Source organism: Halyomorpha halys, unplaced genomic scaffold (assembly GCF_000696795.3).
Source record: "Halyomorpha halys isolate HHAL.00 unplaced genomic scaffold, Hhal_1.1 Scaffold675.1, whole genome shotgun sequence".
Classification (NCBI taxonomy): domain Eukaryota; kingdom Metazoa; phylum Arthropoda; class Insecta; order Hemiptera; family Pentatomidae; genus Halyomorpha; species Halyomorpha halys.
Window position 1 is genome coordinate 126435 of NW_027111983.1, and position 20014 is coordinate 146448.

Below are 20014 nucleotides of genomic sequence, written 5' to 3' on the forward strand. Positions count from 1 at the left end.
AATCCGGTGTTGAATCCTGGCCTCCTCTAGCAGTTTCTGCTGACTGTCTCGGTCCCTTGCAGCCGCCATCCAATTCTGAAGCCCAAGCATCTTTGTTGCATCAGGAACAACACCATCAGCCCATCACAGCTTTGGACTTTCTCTTCTCCTGGTAATTGTCTGGCTCCATCAGTAATTGTCTGGGTGGATCTTCACTGCCCATCCTAACAGTGTGTCCTGCCCATCTCAGTCTTATAATTTTCATCACTTCAGCTATATCGGAGTCAAGTCTTCTCGCAGGACCCACCAGAGCAAGGAAAGCGTCCAATACAGCCTGGAAGAAACGTCTTATGATATCTATATCATCCGTGTATGCAAGGAAGCTGTGCAGATCTATTAAAGATGTTGCAATTGGTCTGTATCTCAGAATCTCTCACTGCCTTCAAGTGCAAGATCAAAGAGAAGAAAGGCTAAGGCATCTCCCTTGCGTAATCCATTGCCTTTCATAATATTTACCTCTATTTATATTTAAGAAATGAATAATATAATAAAAGATCATTATTATAATTTGAAAAAATAATATTACAATAATATATCTTAATTAATGGTCTTTAAGATTATATAAACATTATTCCCTAATGTTGATAATTAATTTATGAAATAATGAATCCATTAAATATTTTATGAATAATTGATTAATTCATAAATTATAAAAATTACTGTATTTCTAAAACTTAAAACTTATGAGGATTCCATGAAAAGACTGATTTTAGTCAACTTTTTGTAACAATTTTAATTATTGTTTCATTTTGTGAGAAATGTTATTTCCATTTATATCATGTTTAACCTTTGTTTAACTACTTTTTTGTTCACCTTTTCACCAAGAAAATCGTCTTTTTCTTCCCTAAACTAGTTGATTGATAGTTGAAAGAGCAATTTATGTCAAACAATTTTTCATAATCATCAAATTTTGAAATTTTCTTACATAATTAAAACTGAAACATTCAACTTCAAATTTTCTCCATATAAATTTTTTAGAACTAAAATTGTGGACTCTTCATATGTAGACCAAGGCTTGTAACTAGCTACTATTAAAAGCATAGACTATTTTTTATCCTGTTAGTTTATATGTTTCATAGCTTATTTAAAACTTCAGTCATAAATTTTGTTATGAGAACTTACTACTTAAAGACTACAGATCAAAACCCAGGTATCTCTCTTTTTCCTAAATGCTCAGGAGAACAAAGTTTATCCTTTACTCTTCTCCCATACTCTTCAGCTGTGATTTTTAACTGTTTAAATTTGTTTTCTTCCAATTATAACATTTCCATCATGTCTACCATTTGGAAATCTATCAAAAATCACTGTTATTCATTTTTGAAAAAGTGATTTCATTGTCCTGTAGTCTTTCTTTTCAATTTAAATGTTGATTATTTTATACCATTTTCTTTAATAATGCACTGTAAAACTATCGAGAAGAAATGGTCATTGGGCATATTTTTATTTATTTTTTATATTTCAGGAATTATAAAAGGAGATGAAATAATGGTAATTAATGGGGCTATAGTATCTGATCTTGATATGATGTACTTAGAGTCAGTACTTCAGGAGGAACTGAGTCTTTGTATGATGATGAGGAGTTCACGAACTGAACCGCCCGAAACGCAAGCTGGAGGGCTGCTGCGGCCAGATGTTGATATTGAGAGTCTTGTGTGCCCACCTCCTCCCTCAGAGCCCCCTGTCATTTCTGAGGAGATGATTTCTGGGCTCATTGTGCCTGCTCCTGGCTGGAGTAAGTTTAGAATTAATTTCTATTGATCTTGCTAAATGTTAGGAAATAAAAGTTCTGTTTCACCATCTCACCCATATTATTTTTTTTATCGTACCATTAGGTCAACAATCATATTTATTTCAATCTATAGGCAAGATAAAAAAAATAGAAATATAGAAAAATAAAAATTATTTGGCAGGAAATTAATTAATTTGATATACATTTTACTTACATTTAAAATACATCAAATTTTTCTGTATTACTGCTCACTGTTTCATCTATACTAATAATTTAGAAGTATAGATCCCATTCCTGGTTCTCAGGTAATTTGGCTAATGAAGGGTCAAAATAAGGGAACTTCATGGAGGAAGATATGACTAACTTGAATTTAAATTCTCACTAAAACTTTAATAAAAATGTAAGTAGTTTCTAAACTTTGACAATGGTGTGTCAGAGGATCGTGAGGATTTTGATGCTGAGATTAAGATCTAGATGAGACATTTCTACAGAAAATACCAGGCCCTTAAATTTTTTTTTTTGTTTTAAAGTCTAAAAATTTGTCATTTTCAAAATTACACTAAGCACAAGCCTACTCAAATTCTAATGCTAGCCTCCCTAATTCCATGGTTTTTATAGAGTGTTTATCTCTTGTTTAAATTATTTTAATTTTTTTTTTTTAATATCATTGTAGCAGTTCTTATTCAACTCCTATATTCCACTCATAATAAATGAGTGAGCTGCTTTTTTTACTTAAAAATAATTATATACTTTTTTATCAAATGCGAACTTTTTTTTAAGTTAAAAATTTTCATTTTATTATTATTATTTCTTTTTTTTTTACTTCTACAAATGTTCTAAGTTGGACCATTTTGGTCCTAAATTTTCATGCATGCTCGAAAGCTTCGAGAGATGGGACATGAGTTTTAGCGTAGTTTGCAGTACTATGCACTATAAACTATACTGTAGTCCTGACCAAATATCCATTATCGATGAAAGCAAGACCCGTAGATTTAAATGAAAAATCCATGCTCCGTCTAAAATATCGTTTTGTGTATGGCTAGGGCCCTGTTTCATAATAAAGTACAAACTAATACTATTAGTCTTGTAGATTTAAATTAATACAATTACACTGGCTTGTACAATAGTAACTTGTACTTTAGTACTTATTAATTGCTGTAATATCACTAATAGTCCTCCTTATTATGAAAAAATGAGTATTAGTGTTATTAGCAGGTAGTTTATATTCTTGTATTTTGAACCAATACTATTAGCTTCCATTATGAAACAGGGCTCTGGACTCATCAAGTGTAATACAGGATTGGTATAAGTTCATGGTTAGCTGAATTTTATTACTTAATTATTAAATACCAATTGTGAATATTCAATAGATTTGTTTGATAATACATGTATTGTATTGTTTAAACAAATAAAAATGTTTCCATAATGTCACTTATACTTCAAATTTATTAGGAAATTGATGTCTAATGCATGAGTTCTTGCAACGGTAGACTGGTTTTGATTTGTTTTATGCAAATATTAGAAACTTGTTTCTAAAAATGTTATTACAAAGAAAAAATTACTGAATTTAATTAATCAGTAGAATTTTTTCACTTAGGGGGTATTCACTGTTAGTGATAAAAATATTTGTATTTGATAAAAAATTTTAATTTAGATTTTAAAAATTGATAAAATTTTAGTAGAAGTAATATTACAGTTACAAATCCATTTATGAAGGATAATATTATGGAAAGAAAAATATTTCATCAAAAATACTTGCACAGTTGGTTCCCAAGTTGTTACATTGCTAAGTTTCATCAGGACTACAAAGAAAGTGAAACAATTACAGTAGCATAAAGAGTGATCGATATATGATATATGATATGTGATAAAGAGATATAAATATGAAGAAAATAATAAAAAAAGTTAAAAAATATTGTAATGACTGGTAAAAGAATAAGCTATAAATTGATAAACAAATTCTAATTTTATGTCAAAAAATAATAACCATTATTTACACCTTTACTCCAATAGTTCTTTCTATTTCTTGTGCTCTCATGACCTAATCCTTGACAATTTCTAGAACTCTTAAATTTAAGAATTTTTCAATATCATCTATTTTTTTTTCATTTGTTCCTCATCTTATTATTATCTTCTTTTCATATTCTAATCAATTGTACAATTATTCTCTGTTTTGTCTTATATTATTCCTTAGTAATTTTCTTCTTTTTTTTTTTTATTGTTAAATTTTCTTTTTAATAACAAATTTTCTTCTTGTTATTTTTATTGTTAAATAATCTTCTATTTTGTTTTATTCTTTTCTTTTATAGTTTTTAGTATTTTCTTTTTCTTTTATATTTATTATTACTCTTACATTAAATTACTACCTAATTTGTACTTATGTTATTTATCAATTTCCTTTTTATGTTTTTTACCTTTTTCTATCTTCTTACATCATAACCCTTCTTGATTTCTTCTTCATTGTACCTTAATTTATCTTTTTTTATTACTGGATTTATCCTTATTTTTATTAATCATCATCTATTACTTTATCAGTTTATAATTTATAAATTTATCTGTTATTCTGTTATTATTTTTTAATTATTTCTATCATTTTAGTTTGTTCGTATCTTTATTGCTTAATTTTAAGAAATGTCTCACTTTATATTCCTAACATTGTTAACCTACTATCTTGCCCAGATTAAGGCCAACAATGTGGGTCGAACGTCAATTGTTAATAAATATTTCTTACTTTTATTTTTTTAGACTATCTCCTACACCATCTTCTAAAAAAAAAAAAATAAAAATTCTCTTGCTTCTCATTAACTCTGTTTTTCATGTTCTCCCATGATGCAGATAGTTCATCCTCATAATCTAAACCCATTAACTAAAGATCTAATCATTTTTAATTTTATATATTTTCTGTATAAGTTTAATTCATTATTAGTATTATTACTTTTGGCTACACGCTTGATTTAACATCAACAAGATAAAATTATTTTAAGACTATTATTAAATAATTAATGTTTGTCTAGAAATTAAAAAATGATCTTTTTTTTTGTTACTAATGATAATGATGTTACTATACATATTTTTAATTCCAATTTTTTTTTTTAATTCCCCAAAATTGCAGGATTAAAAAAGGATTATTACAAGCAACTTAAACCAATGAAAATAAATTTATTTAAAAAAATAAGATTATCTTAACTGTTATTATTCATATCATGTAAAAAAAAAGTTTTAAGGGTGATGTGTGTAAAGTATGAATAAAGAAATTGTTCATAATTGGTAAACTAGTTTAAAATTAATAATTAGTAATTTGAAAAGAATTCAAATTTTAAATTATTAGTGAATGAAACCCTCCTGAAATATTAATGATTATCAGTTTTAATGTTGATGACTCAAAACTGCTAGGCTTAAAGACATAAGTTTTAAAGTACTCAATAATTATTGTCTATAACCAATTAGCTCTTTTCAGAGCATTTTACCATTATATAAAAATATTTAGTTATCACTTCCTTTTAGTCTGCAATATAATGTGAAGAAATAATTAAATATCTCTTTCATATAAATATTTAACACCAAATATTTCAATTAGCTAGTAACATTAAGTAATATCCATTTGCATTTCATTTATTTTATACTGAATAATTGGCACTCCAAGTGATAATACCAAACACTGTTTTATGTTATTTAATAATGTTGCTAATAAAAAAGCAAGACTTGTAATTCTCTATACATTTGGTTCAGTTTTTTATTGACACAATATTTATTATTTTATGAGAGATTAAGAAGCCTTTAAATTGAAGGGAATACATTTGGATTACTATCCAAAGTAAAGTAAAAGTAATATTAACTAAAAATTTTTCTGGTCTTATTATTAGAAAAATTAATCCATGTAAATTTCTTCTTATTTTATTTAAGCTATTATCATTTTCAATGTTTTTTTTAACATTTTCTATTTTTTTATGTTAAACTAATAAAAAAATTAAGACCAACAGTTGAATTGTATAATTTATATTCTTTACCATTATCAAAATTACGCTATTCATTTTTTTTCCCCATATTTTAATTTTAATATGTAATGAGTTGATATATTTGGCCCATTTATTCAAGTGAAATATTATACTTCCTCACTATGAAAGAAAGCGAAGCTTTTTTTAAATTTAATTTAGCTAACCTAATTTTCTTAACTGGCACAGAATTTATAGCTTTTCCTTTAAATCATAGATAAAAAAAAAAACCAAAGGCAAATTGACTAATAAATCTGACTGAAATGCTTTGAAGATTCAATATACAACTATTCTGATTTTCAGGATTATTTTAGTAAAATTTGCTATTGTTTTAGTATTATTTAATAAAAAATAATTAATAAACTTATAATTGAAAAAGGTATTATATCAGAGCATATTTACTTACCTTTTAAATTAAATGTTAAGTCTAAATATAATAAGCTAAATGACATTACTTTATTTCCATATTGTAGAGGTAATTCTGCTACTAGTTTCAAACTGTTCATTGATGACTCAGTTGAGGTTGAGCACTGAGAACCAGGTGTAATAGGAAACACCTTGCCCTTGAAATGCACATTAGCAAATTACATAAAACATTGTAGTTAGTAGATAACATTTTAAACCAGTATAACATGGTCTTTGCTCATGGCTTTTACATTTTACATCAGATTGCTTCAACCCTCGCTGGACTGGCTTATAAAGGACTTACATTCTTTTTCTGTATATATTATTATAATCTTTTTTTTTAGATATAAATTCATAAACCTAGAGAATTTTTTAATTTATTTTTTTCTAATTGAATCGCTATTAACAATTTGTTAATTTCTTGTATACTGGATAAATGTTACTAGTTAAAAATAAAAATAAAAAATATTTAATTTAAATTATACTAAAAATTATTTCTTTAATTTACATTTCTATTTAATGTTAATATATAGTTTACATAGTGTACAAGACAAATGGAATTGTTAATTTAGTTTTTATTTAATTATTTTCTTTTCCTTTGCTTACATTTCTTGAAATAGATCTTTTCTATTATCTGAATTTGAACGCTAGTATGCTTTCAATAAACTGCTTATATTAAGTCAATTGAGTGCACTTTATCCCTTGAATTGATTATCTTATTCAATATTAGTTATCTTGACACATATCAAACTAAGCATTATTCCATTGTTTGTTTTCAAACCAATTAATAAATGTAGTCAGCTGTTCAATGGTTCTAGAGAACAATGGAGGTTATATGGCATAATGCTATTAGTTGAATTAATGTTTGTTTACAAATTTTCTTTAATATAGACCCATTAATTTCATTGATGAGTCCGTTATTTTCTCAGGTCTATTGTGCTTTTGTTTCTTTGTCTTGTTCTACTACTGTATTGAAAAAACCTTTAAAATTATTCTTATAATTTTACTATTACTCAATCTTTTGTTTTAATGTTTCTTTTTTCCTTTCTCTTCTACATTAATAATATTATAAGTTTAAAAGTTTTTTTTTCATATTCTATTAAAATTTAAGCAATTAGAATAAGCAATAAAAGTCCATTTTTTTTTTATAGACAATATGAATTGGTACTATTTGGTTATTTCTTATATCAAAAGTAACATAATAGTTTAAAGAACTGTTAGGCCTATAATAATATTAATTTGTTAATTCCAATTTAATGATATATTTCCGATAACTTTCAAATCATATTTTAAATATTATCTCATGTGTTTATTTCTTTGAGGCTAGTAAAATATGTCTTTATATAATATAAGTCCTTTTAATTACTTTTATTATTAGTAATTTCATAGAAATAATCTAAACTAAAAAAGAAATATTTAGACAACTCATAGAGCAAATAAACATGAAGGTATCGTCTCTTGCTTTTTTGATGCATAAAAGTTAGATTTTGTATTTATAAAAGGTAATGAAAATGTGCATCCTATCCTTTACCCAATCCTCCCTATGAAAAAGTTTTAGGTACATCTTTAGAAATGCTCACTCATGATAGGAAAATGATTTTGTGAAAGTACCCTGTATAGTTTTTCTTAATATTTCCTATTTATGTATTTTATTGTAGAATTTTATCCTTTTTGATCATTTTTTTTTTTAAATTAACTGGAAATGATTTGCACTAGTTCCTCACATGTGGCCTTGGGGATATTTCCCTCACTATAACTATTGTTAGCATTACAAAATATATACATAACCGTAAAACATATTAGAATTGAAAATTTTATATGAATAAACAAAATTTAATTTTGAAATTATTAATGATAACAAATTTTTCCTAATGAAATCTTTCAAAAAGATGGGTCCTTCTTTAAATATCAATAAAAAAAAATAACAAAAATTATTTTATTATATTAAGTGTAAAATTCCATTTCAACCTATAGATATTCAAAAATTAAATATGAAAAAAAATATATAAGAAAAGAATGAGATGGTAAAGAAGATGAAATGCCTTATTTGAAAGCTAGAAGTTTACTGAAGTCATGACCCTAGTTGGAGTAGAAACAAACAATCTCCTCCACAAATGATATTGGACCAACAGGCAAAACTAAGGTGCATGGACCTGACCTAAGGCCCTTCTAGATAAAGATTATTATAGAAATTAACAATAATACAATATGTTTGTTTCCCATCATCAGTTTTAAAATTCGACCTATAAAAAAAAGTTCCATCTTAAAAATATGCAATTTATCTCTAAGTAGACTAATAGGCACTGAAGAACTTGAATTTTTAAGCTTTGGTGGTTTCACATGGCCAATTTCTTAATGAATGATCATTAACTTATAAAGTAATCATGCCATGATTACATTTCAAAATTTAAGTTTGACTTTATTTAATAATTTTTAATCATTAGTAAATTGTTATTTTCTTACTTATATTTTATTAACAACACCTCTGAAACCGACTTATCATAAGTTACAACCAGTTATTTAGAGTTACATATTTACACATTGACAAATTAGTCACGAACCTATTTATAGTTAGCATCACAAATGAAAATTGACAGCTGCAATGCTGGTAAAGCAATAATGTTATAATAGTAGTGATACTTATTTATTCTCTTAGAAATTTATGATTACATTACTTTTATTTATCAGGTAAGGAGCTTTACTCTCCAGAAGCAGAAACATCCCCTGCTCCACCAAACAGTGAACCAGCATCCAAACAAACTACTAGAGCGAATTCTTTTGAAATTGAAAATCTCCTTAAAGTAAGTATTGATAGAGAATTGTTAAATAATATCTGTGAACATTTTTTTTTTTTATTAGAAAATATATTACTTTTAAATTTTATATATCCACTTTATTAAGCAAAGGTTTGTATCAGTAATAACACTACTAAAAGCCTATTTGAAGGTTAAAGTTTTGTTATTTATGAATGGTACCCATATTTTTAAATTGAAAAAATATTTAATATATCACTACTATGGTCAGAACAATAATTAATAGTTATGTAATTGTAATTACACTAAACTTTCACTACCATGTTTTGAAATAGAAAATTATTTTTATTTGGAGATATCTGAGAGTATCATGTCATAACTTTTATTTTTAAAAAGACAGCATATAGGGATTTGGGAAAATTCTCTGGGATTTGAAAATCAATGATTTATTTAATAATTTATTGGTTGAGAGATATTTTTGTAATAAATGTTCTTTATAAACATGATATATTATAAATACCTTAAATTCAAAAAGGTTTTAATCAATCTTTTAAATATGTTAATAAAACTTATAAATATATTTATTGGGCATAAACATAAAATTGACATCTTTAAATTTTGATAACTTGGTGATATTGATTAGATTGCAGTTACTTTTCTAAAGAAAAATATGTCTCATTAAGTACTGATCTTTTCTTACTTATATTTAATTTATCATTAAAGTACTGAAGTGAAGTGTTGTACAGGTCCTGCAATAGAGTCAGTTGAGCCTTTTATTTCCAAAATCATTTAAAAACGAAGGATTCGGTTTGATTTTGGGAACAAAATCACTGATTTGGTCCTTTTTACCAACCTCAGATGACTAGATTTGTTACTCATACTATCTTGATAGTAAATCATAACGGATACTGTAGTACCTAAATTGAAGCTAAAACAGAAATGAATTATACGTGGTAGTGTTTTTTCTTAAATTGATTATTTGTGTAATTGGTCCTAGTCTTCTGATGAGATTTTCCTTATGTGAAAGTTTGATGAAAAAGAAATTAATATACAATAACTATAAATAAAATTGAAAATATTTGTATTTATTTAATAGTTCAAATCGTTATTTATAAGGCATTTCTATTAATTGTACTCATAGTTTTATGCTTCAGTTGTTTTTACTTTGTATTCATTTTTTCTAGTCTCTTTGAATTCTTTTATGTATTTATTTTTTTGTTAGTTTATTTCTAGACTAGGGAAATAATTGTTAAACACCCTGCTCAATCCCTGCCATTGAGTTTTGTTCCTCGCTGTCTTCTTTGTTTCTGTCTAACCACTGGACTCACAAGACTACAATTTTTTTTTTTTATCTTTTGTTCTAGTTTTATTTTATTTTATTTGTTCTTCATATACTTATCTCACTCTTTTCCTTTGTTAAGACAAATATTGTCCAAATATAGTTTCTTATTATCCAGGCTTATTTTGTTTTGTTTTTTGGCTAATTTTTATGCTCTTGAGATTTTTGCCTAAAGTAAATTGATGATTCCTATAAGTTTATGCCATTCTAACAAAACAATATAAATTGTTCGTTGAAAAAGTCATTCTATGTATCTCTTGTAGACTGCTGAACAGGTTACAGGATTCTGCAGATCTCCGGTTGAAACCAGAAAGTCAAGTCCGACTGGTAGTGTGGTTAGCTCAGGTGCAGGACTTACCCCCAGCAGACAATTGACAGATGCTGAAAAACTGAGGAAAGTCATTCTTGAATTGATTGACACAGAGAGAACATATGTAAAGGTTAGTTTTAGGTAGTATAGTACATATTTTATAACTTTTTGAATATTCCATACCACTGAAGACAGAGGAAATATTGTAATAGGTAAAAGAGAATAAATTTTCAAAATTTTCTTACTCATTTCCACATTTTAGGTTACCTAGAGTCTGGAAAGGTTTCTTAAAACGTAATTAAATCAAAAATATGTATTTATCTGGTCTTGTGTTCCTCCTTGCTTCTTAAGCCTGATGATGACTTCGTATATGTCTTACAACAATAACAACAAAAAATATAATGATAAATATCTTTTAAATTTAGAAAAACAAATATGCATAGCTTGGTAAGTCAACTGAGAAACTTGTCTCGATGATGTTAGGATTATAGGATACTTTCAAAGAGGAGAAAATGTTCTGCCTCTATATAACCAAACATATGTCTTATCAAACAGCAACCATCTTGAATTTTTTTATTTAATTGCTTAAGTCCTCCACTGAGGACCTATACAACCGCTGAGTGGGAATGTCAAGATTCATTCCTCGGGACCGGCATGTAATAAATTTTGACTGACCCTGGTGGAATTCCAACCCACAACCCATTTAACTAAGCTTTTGGGATCCTTGCCCCAACCCACTCAGCTATCAGGTCTTCATCTACAATTTTTGTTTTAATACTTAGGTTTATCTTACATTCATTCAATTATATGTCCTAATTTGTAAATTGTTATTGCAATAAATTTAGAAAAATAGCAAAAAAAATATTTTTTTCATCTGTTTATGGTTACTAAAGCAACTTATTATTAACTCTGTGATTCATGAAAAATATTGTATTAAACAGTAGTCCAAACAGAAAACAACAAAACTATCTCTAGAAATTGTTTAAAACATAACAGATAAAACTTGGAAAAAATCAGGCTAAATCACAATAAATCTAAGTATAAAATCACCAAAATTGATTATTATGGTGGTTTTTGAAACATTTATCCTCAACAAGCTTACCATTTGTCATTGAAGTACAAGTTCCGGAGGGAGTCGGACAAGTTCCACTCAACTAGTGCATGGGCTCTAAGGGGTTCTTTCATGACTTGTCAAGCTATACATTAGTTTTGGTTAAGATAATAACAAGTTTGTAATTTTAAAATATAGATATTATTTCTTAAACATTCAGTATTTTTTATTGTTCTTGTTATATTGATACACTATTAATTAAGAATAATTAATTTAAGCTTTAAGTTTTGGAGCCAAAGATTTTATTGTTACTAAAAATAAAATAATTTCCCAGTTTCAGAAATTAAAACTACATTTGCTCTACAGATTATTTTAAAAAGCGTTTTTATACTTATTTTGCAGCACCTAAACAGTTTACTAGAAAATTACTTAGAGCCTCTTAAAAAAGAAACATTTCTTTCTCAAGCTGAAATTGGTGCTTTGTTTGGAAATATTCAAGAAATTGTTTCTTTCCAAAGACAGTTTCTGCAGAATTTGGAAGAGGCTCTTGAAATGGAGCCAGACTTTCACAAGTTTGATCATCCCAGTCAATTCAAGGTAAAAAAAAAGTTTATACTTGGTTGACTTTATTTATATTGTCATGTTTCTCTTTATTTCAATTTATTTAATTTTTTCAGAATGTATTATTCTCAGTCGGAAGTGCATTTCTGTATTATGTCAACCACTTTAAACTGTACAGCTCTTTCTGTGCAAGTCACTCTAAAGCTCAAAAAGTTCTTCACCCTAGTGAGTATTCGAAAAAAAAATCTACTATTAAATAAATTACTTTTTTAATTAATTAAGTTATCTTTATTTATTCTTATTGAGATACAATTGTAGTTTTCTACTAAATCTTATGTACTTTTCAGATGAAGGTAACCAAGCATTGCAAGAATTCTTGGCAGCGAGAAATCCAAGGCAGCAGCACTCTTCTACCCTCGAATCATACCTCATTAAACCAATTCAAAGGATTCTTAAATATCCACTGTTACTACAACAGCTTAGAAACTTGACCGATCCACAGTCAGACCAGCATTTACATTTATTAGGTTTGTTTATTATTATGGTTACCAATGTTCATATAATAGTTTGAAGCAATATTTCTCAGGTTTAGTGGTAGAATGTAATAATCCTGAAACTTGGAAGTTTTTACAGCATTTAGTCTCATCATTTATGTTGGGTTCCATCTGGGTTTGTGACAGTTTCCTTCACTGTATCTCAAAAATACTGTTCAGCATATCTGCTAGTTCTATTCACTTTACTACAATTCATAGTCAATAAATTGGTTAGATAAATCTTTTTTTTTTTTTAAATTTCTGAGTTTCAGTTTGAAACTAAAGATTAGACCATTTTATTTTACTTTAAATAACATTAGAAAGCTTTCGCTTTTTTTCCTCCTATAGATATGCAATCCATTTCATGCTACATTTTGTATTCATTGTTCCTTAATAAGCATCTAAAAAAAAATAAAATAATAAAATAAATAATAATCAATAATTTTGGTCTTTGAATTGATAATTTATAATGATGTGATTTATGTGACTGTCAATAGTCAAGATATGGCTCTGGATGTTGGACAATAAATATATCCCACATTTATGTATGTTTGTAATAGTTACAGTATTAAACTAACCATACACTCTTTTGTTTCTGAATTTTTATTAATATTTGTATGCTTTGAAGTTAGAAATTAAATAAATAATAATTATGACTAATGAGTAAATACCAATTTTGCTTTGAATATTATATCATTTTTTTTTTATTTCTATTACAGAGGCTTTGAAAGGAATGGAAAAAGTAGCAGAACATATTAACGAGATGCAGAGAATACATGAAGAATATGGTGCAATTTTTGACCATCTTTTTAGACAGCACCAAAAATCATGCAAGCAGGTTTGTTTGTCTTATAATTATTGGTTGCATGTATATAATTAATTGAAATATTTTCTTTTCTTTCATCCTTATATTAAGATGAATACTAAAGTCACTTTATTTTTCCACAGCCAATTGACTTGAGTCCCGGTGATCTCCTATATTATGGTGGCGTTGAATGGTTGAATATTTCAGATTTCCTTGGAAAAATAAAGAAAGGCCTGGAACTGCATGCTATGTGTTTTGTTTTTAAATCTGCGGTTGTCTTTTTATGCAAAGAAAGAATACGACAGAAGAAGAAACTGATGGTATGTTTCATAAGTGATTAATTTTCTAGTTCACTAAAAAACTAAACAAAAAAATATAAACATATATTATATGTGCATACATATATACAGTTTGTGCAGCATTCTTTGATAGAAAGTGTACAAACTGTAGTACCGGGGGAAAAGGGGTCCATCAATACTCCCCATTCAGACAGAGGTCCCATATTTATTGAAGTATATGCTATCTAAAATGTATTTTAAACACTTTTTTGTTTTAAAATCGTGCTAAAGATTGCATACGCTACTACTAAAAAAAAGTTTTAGTTGAACTTTAATTCTAAGTAACTTTTTTTTTTTTAATCTTTGAATTTTGTTTAATCTTTACATGTTGCTTCTATCTGTTACTTTATTGGGAAAAAAATCATATAAAAACAATTTATTATTAGGTTCTTGTGCACTCATGTATCCCATGGGCATTACTACAATCTGTATATAAAACTTTTAAAATATTGGACATTTAACCTTTTTTATTTATTTTAATTTAGCCTCTATTTAAATTGCACATGATAATGATTTCCAAAATCTTTGGAATCATCACTTTTATTCTTCTCTCATACTTCCATTTGTATTTTATATTACAGAGTGTTGCTAGTAAAGGTAATCCAAATGAAGTTGAGATAATAAGATATCAAGTACTGATTCCTGTGACGGAAGTACAAGTGAGAGCTAGTTCAGCTAAGGATATGGAATCTCATTTCCTTTGGGAGCTTATACATCTAAGAAGTCAGCTACAGAGAAGATCTGAAAAAGTGTATGTTCTCTCTAACAGGTATGTTCTTATGTTAATATTTTTATTATAATTAAAAAATTGTTAGATTTATTAAAAATATAATACATATTTTCATCTTGTGATACTCTTTAACTTACATTAATATGATTTAAAAAACAACATAATTGTAACAATAATTTATTATAATTTGTTATTTTTGTCTTATGAGCATTAACTCTTCCCTTAAAATTTAAATTTCAGGCACAAGAATATTTATAATTATAATATTTATAATTAGTACTTATCAATTCATTAAAATTATTCCACACTATATATATTGAATATGTATAGATATATATTTTTTTATTTTTGTTCAAGTGATTAGATTATTCTGGTGTGTGTTTTTCACTTAATATTCAGAAAAGTTAACTATATTCTTTCATGTTCAAAATAAAATTATTTTTCCATAGCTAAATAATTAATTTAATAATTTAAGCAACTTCTGCATTGGCATTTCCCTTAGCAAATCAAAGTAGGGTGAATAATATAAACATTTACTGTTTCATTGGAACTAAACCATTATTTTTAACCTTCTACACAACTACTTCCCATTTGATATAAAGTTTGTTAGAATTGAGAAATTAATGCAAAATAGGTAATGCAATAATCAGCTAATTCCACTACACTACCCTTTACAAGTGATGGAATTAATGGGAACTTTAAAATATAAAAATATTTTTTTGAGGGTAGAGTCTCTTCTCACAAGTTTGTTTTTATCTTAGGAGAGTCAATTATAAATAAATGTCTACCTGTATCTATGTGTATGTATAATAAATAAATATCTTGATTATGTCAGATTAGCGTTTATCAGAATTTTTTGTTTTGAAATTTACAAGTGTCAAGGATTAATAAATATTAATAAATTGTGAATATCGACACTCAATACCACTATTTTTTTTTTTTCAAAACCTCAAAAATGGTAATGAGAAGGAAAAAGTATTAATATTAACTAAACATAATATAGATAGACAGGGAATGTAACTAGAAGATCTTATTGTCCTGTTAAGAAAAGTAAATCTGCAAATTTTGTGGAAAAACCTAGGGTTAAACACAAATCTTTAAGCCAGAAAAAAAAATAGGAATTTTTAATCTAAATACATGTATAAAAGTGATAAAACAGCTTTCAGTATTTTGGGGTTCCGGAAGAATTTTAAATGTTTTGAAAAAATCTATAGGTTATAGACAAAGCCTCAATTTTTATGCTGTAAAAATACTCAGAATAAGCCTAAGAAAAGAAATAATATATAATAAAAAAACTGTAAAATATGCAGTAAAAATAAATAAATAAACTATGCAACAGAAAATCTCCTAATATGCAATAAGGCAGGTGAAGTATCCAAATATTCATCTGATGTAGCTGCAAAAAGTTCTAAACTAAAAAAGAAATTAAAAATTAAACAAATATGGTTTTAAATATTGTAAAATTAGAACCAAAATAATAAAAATTTTCAATTAGTAACAAATCAAAAACAGTTTTTTAAAACAAAGGATAAAAAGTAACTTTTTTAATATTGTAAATTATTTAAGTTACTAATAAATTTTTATCGTAGTTTGAATAAATATTTCTTTTCTAATTATATGTTTATTAATGTTTGAATAAAACTTTTGTCAGTAAGGAATCTTCATATGTTTTCAGCACTGGAGATTTTAGAAATGCATTTTTAAAAACCATAAGGCAGATTATTCGTGAAAGTGTGAGAAACATGAATATTCCTGCTACAAAACCAGGAACACCTCAAGTCAGTGGTGCATCGACTCTTGGAAGGGGGCAGCAACAGAGTGAGTTTTATTTAATTATAATTAATTAATATTTAATAAGCGAACTGACAAGTTTAATTGATAATGTAAATTTAAGATAGAAAAAACATCTATTAGAAGTAACATAACTCTTGAATTCATAAACTAAATGGGTTAAAATCTGATGTTGGTAAAATCATTCATGTTCATGTAGGAATCATTCATGGAAGATACCACAGTGACTTTCAGACCTACAAATATATTTGTTTAGTGTATGTCATTTAAAAGTTCAAGTTACTTTTAGGGACTCCTTGGAAGAGAATCAGAATACTTTTTACATTGGAAGAAGAGAATCTTCTTGAATGAAAGGAAAAAAAAAAATCAAAATAATAGCAGGCCGTTTATAGATCAACAAGACAAAATCAGGGCCATATATTCTGAAAATACGTTTATTCAGAACATTTGATCAATATTTAAATTTGTGTCTAGCATTTTTTTTTTGCCTGCAAGGATTATTTGATTCCTTGTCAAAAGAAGAAGTATAGAATACACTGAAAGTGAAATATAATATAGTTGACCTTTTCAAAGAATTAAAATCAAATTTATTAATTTATTAAAGTTGATACAAGGATATTTATAAATATAATTAAGTAATACTGAGAATGGGGAAGAATCAAACTGGACACAGGTGCCAAAACAGAGCAATGATGAATCTTGGAGAGAAACAGGAAAGATATGATGCTTTCAGTGACTCAAATTTTCTAGTTAATTAAAATTGGAACCTATGCTGTACCTAAACTTGTGACAGATGTAAACTAACTAGTATATAAAAGAAATCAGAAGACCAAGAGGAGGTTGTAGGAGAATATATCTTTAAAAATAAGTATTAAAAAGGTATCATCTAAAACCATAAAAAAAAAGTATTCTCATTTCATTTTAGTTTAATTAAAACATGCAATTAAACTAAACATGCTCAGGATTCCTCTTTCTCCATGATGCTGATTTTTAAACTTTTAACAAAAGGGATTAATTTTCGTTACTAAAAAATATATGAATTGATTTTTTTTTATCACTAAATTCATGATTTGATTTTATTTTAAAGGTCATAAAGGAACAATGGTCGAACAGCCCCAACCTAAGACCACTGCCTCAGGTGCGGTTATTATGCCTGGATCCCAGACTCTAGGAAAGTCTAAACGACCTCCAAAAGGCCCACAGCGTCATTCAGCAGGAAATATCGACTATGACGGAGATTCAAGGGAATCGAGTGTTGAAGGCGCTTCTCAGACTTTTAGATCTCGAAGTAAAACTGTATCTGATGCAGTTGGTATGTAATTTTTGATGAATAATAATAACAGGATGTAGAACTTAATATAATTGTGTCATTGACATTTATTATCCTTTAGTTTTTAATGATTCAGCGTAACCTCTCTGCAATTTCCCATGTCCTTTTTGATAAAATAATTGTAATACATGTGGCCATTTAAAAATAATATGAATAAAATAAAACTTCTTGCATTTGATCAAATCATTAGTTCCTACTCCTATTTATTATTACTATATATCATCTTTTAAAACACCTTGAAGTTACGGAGAAAAAATATGCAATTCATTTATAAAATGAAAATTGAGCATTAATTTTTTCAGCTTGATAAAATATGATTCATTAATTTTTCTTTGGGCATTTAAACAATAAGAAAAAACAAGGCATTTTTCTATTTCAATGTCCCAAGAAAATCAGAAGCTTTTCAACATTGTCATACTTCCTTTCTGTACCATAACTATTACAGTTACTATGAACTGTGCTATGCGTTCTGAATTGTATCCTGGACAATTTTATCAAACCAGCATATTTCAAGATTCTTTATTATATTACATAAAATTATATTTTTTTTAAATTCCTGGTGCTTTCTGCAATTTAGAACTAAATTGTTTGAAAGGGTTAAATCTAAAAGTTTTAAAACTCTTGTTATTTTACAAACATATAGCCTGTAGCAATATTAACACACAAATATTTATATATTTAAAGGGAAAGCTTTAAAAAAAAAGTTTTGATATTGATGTAGCAATGAATAGGGATTTATTAATTATAGGAATACAAATTAGGTTGCAAAAGATAGAAAGGTTTTAGGTTACAAAAGGTAGTACACATTTTACTTTTACATCATGGAAAAAATTAAAATGAAAAAGAAATATTCTGTCAAAGTAAATATTTATTGATTAGTTTGTAAACTTTTCAATTTGTATCATTGATGCTCTGTAAAAAGGTTGAATTCAGCAAATTGGTTATTTTCAGTTATTTTTTACTAGAATAGCTTCTGATACTGATTAGTTTAACTTTGTCGAACAAAATCAGGAAAGTACCAGGTTCTCACAGATTGTTGCATTGCCCCTATTATTATGAAATTTAATTAATGCCATTGTAACTAAATTTCATTAAGTTCTTCCTGACTAAGCCTTTTCAATTTTATCACTTTGATCTAATATTTGCATTATCATTTTACAAATTACACTATCCGGTGGTTTCGGCAGGATTGTTTGATAATTTATGAAATTTGCCTTTCTTAGGAAATAATTTCATAATTGTTAAGTACAAATTTTGAGCATAGTTATAAATTTTAGTTGTAGAAAACAAAATTTTGTTTGCCCCTTAACATATGTAAATTTTGTAAGATGTATTTATATACAGTCTGGCCTTAATGCACTTTATGAGAACAATGGAAAATTCTTTCTACTATAATTTTAAAATAAATATTTTACTTCTATAATAATTCTTGTTGGTATAGTTTTTTTTTAACTTATTTAAATACACATATTTAGAATATGATTGATTACATTATTCTTTAAGAATCATTTGTCCTGGACTAATTAATGATTGTTTCTCATTCTTTGATTTCATCATTTTAGATGATTCATCAGAAAAACATCGCCATGACTTAGATCCAGGTACTAAGTCCGAAGGTGAGGAAGATGGAGGTAGCAAGAAGTCCGGCCTCGGAAGGACTCCTAACCACTTGACCCTCTCTACTACTTCTACTCTCTCAGCTGGTTCGACCGGTAGCCAAGCTCGCCTTATTCAATCCTCTCAACAACCTCAGAACTACCAACCACCTCCAGCAGACCTAGGTAATATTTGTGCACACTGCCACCAGCCGCGGTTGTCTAAATGACATTCGCTTGAGATGAGCTTCTAGTCTGAATCGACGCTCATCTAGTAAAATTTTACAATTAGTTTGCCTAATTAGCACCATAAAGCTCAATGAATTAATCACTTTGTTGCTATGAATTCATTCATGGCGGTATAATTTACCTTATTACTGCGGTTGAACTGATATAGCATGGCCATCATGACGGGAGTAAAAATCGTTAAAAAGATGGGGTTCTCTAAAACTTCTCCAAGCCTCTTTACTATTTTAATGACTATTATAGCTTAAACTATCCCCACAAATGATTATTTATCATTTTTAAACTGAAAGTGGTTATTATTGAAACTTTTTTTTCAGTAGTATTTTTCAAATTAATTTATTACTGCAGTATGTTTTAAAATCTACTTCTCCTACTAAAAAGTTCACTACCAATGGAATTTAATTTAAAATTGTTCATTTAGGTAATCTTTGTTTAATCATTATGAATTATTTCCTGATGTTTATATA

At 27.3% G+C, this 20014-nt stretch overlaps 1 protein-coding gene across 1 annotated transcript in view; it reads left to right on the forward strand.

Annotated features, from left to right (window-relative positions):
• Positions 1–20014, forward strand: part of LOC106685264 (protein still life, isoforms C/SIF type 2) — a 106038-nt gene that overhangs the window by 82131 nt on the left and 3893 nt on the right. Inside the window, exons 10-21 of the mRNA XM_014427832.2 lie at positions 1502–1771; positions 8854–8966; positions 10521–10697; positions 12021–12215; positions 12296–12404; positions 12527–12706; positions 13432–13550; positions 13661–13837; positions 14437–14624; positions 16261–16403; positions 17464–17688; positions 19269–19487. Coding sequence (XP_014283318.1) covers positions 1502–1771; positions 8854–8966; positions 10521–10697; positions 12021–12215; positions 12296–12404; positions 12527–12706; positions 13432–13550; positions 13661–13837; positions 14437–14624; positions 16261–16403; positions 17464–17688; positions 19269–19487 — 2115 coding nt within the window. The remainder of the gene's footprint in view (positions 1–1501; positions 1772–8853; positions 8967–10520; positions 10698–12020; positions 12216–12295; positions 12405–12526; positions 12707–13431; positions 13551–13660; positions 13838–14436; positions 14625–16260; positions 16404–17463; positions 17689–19268; positions 19488–20014) is intronic.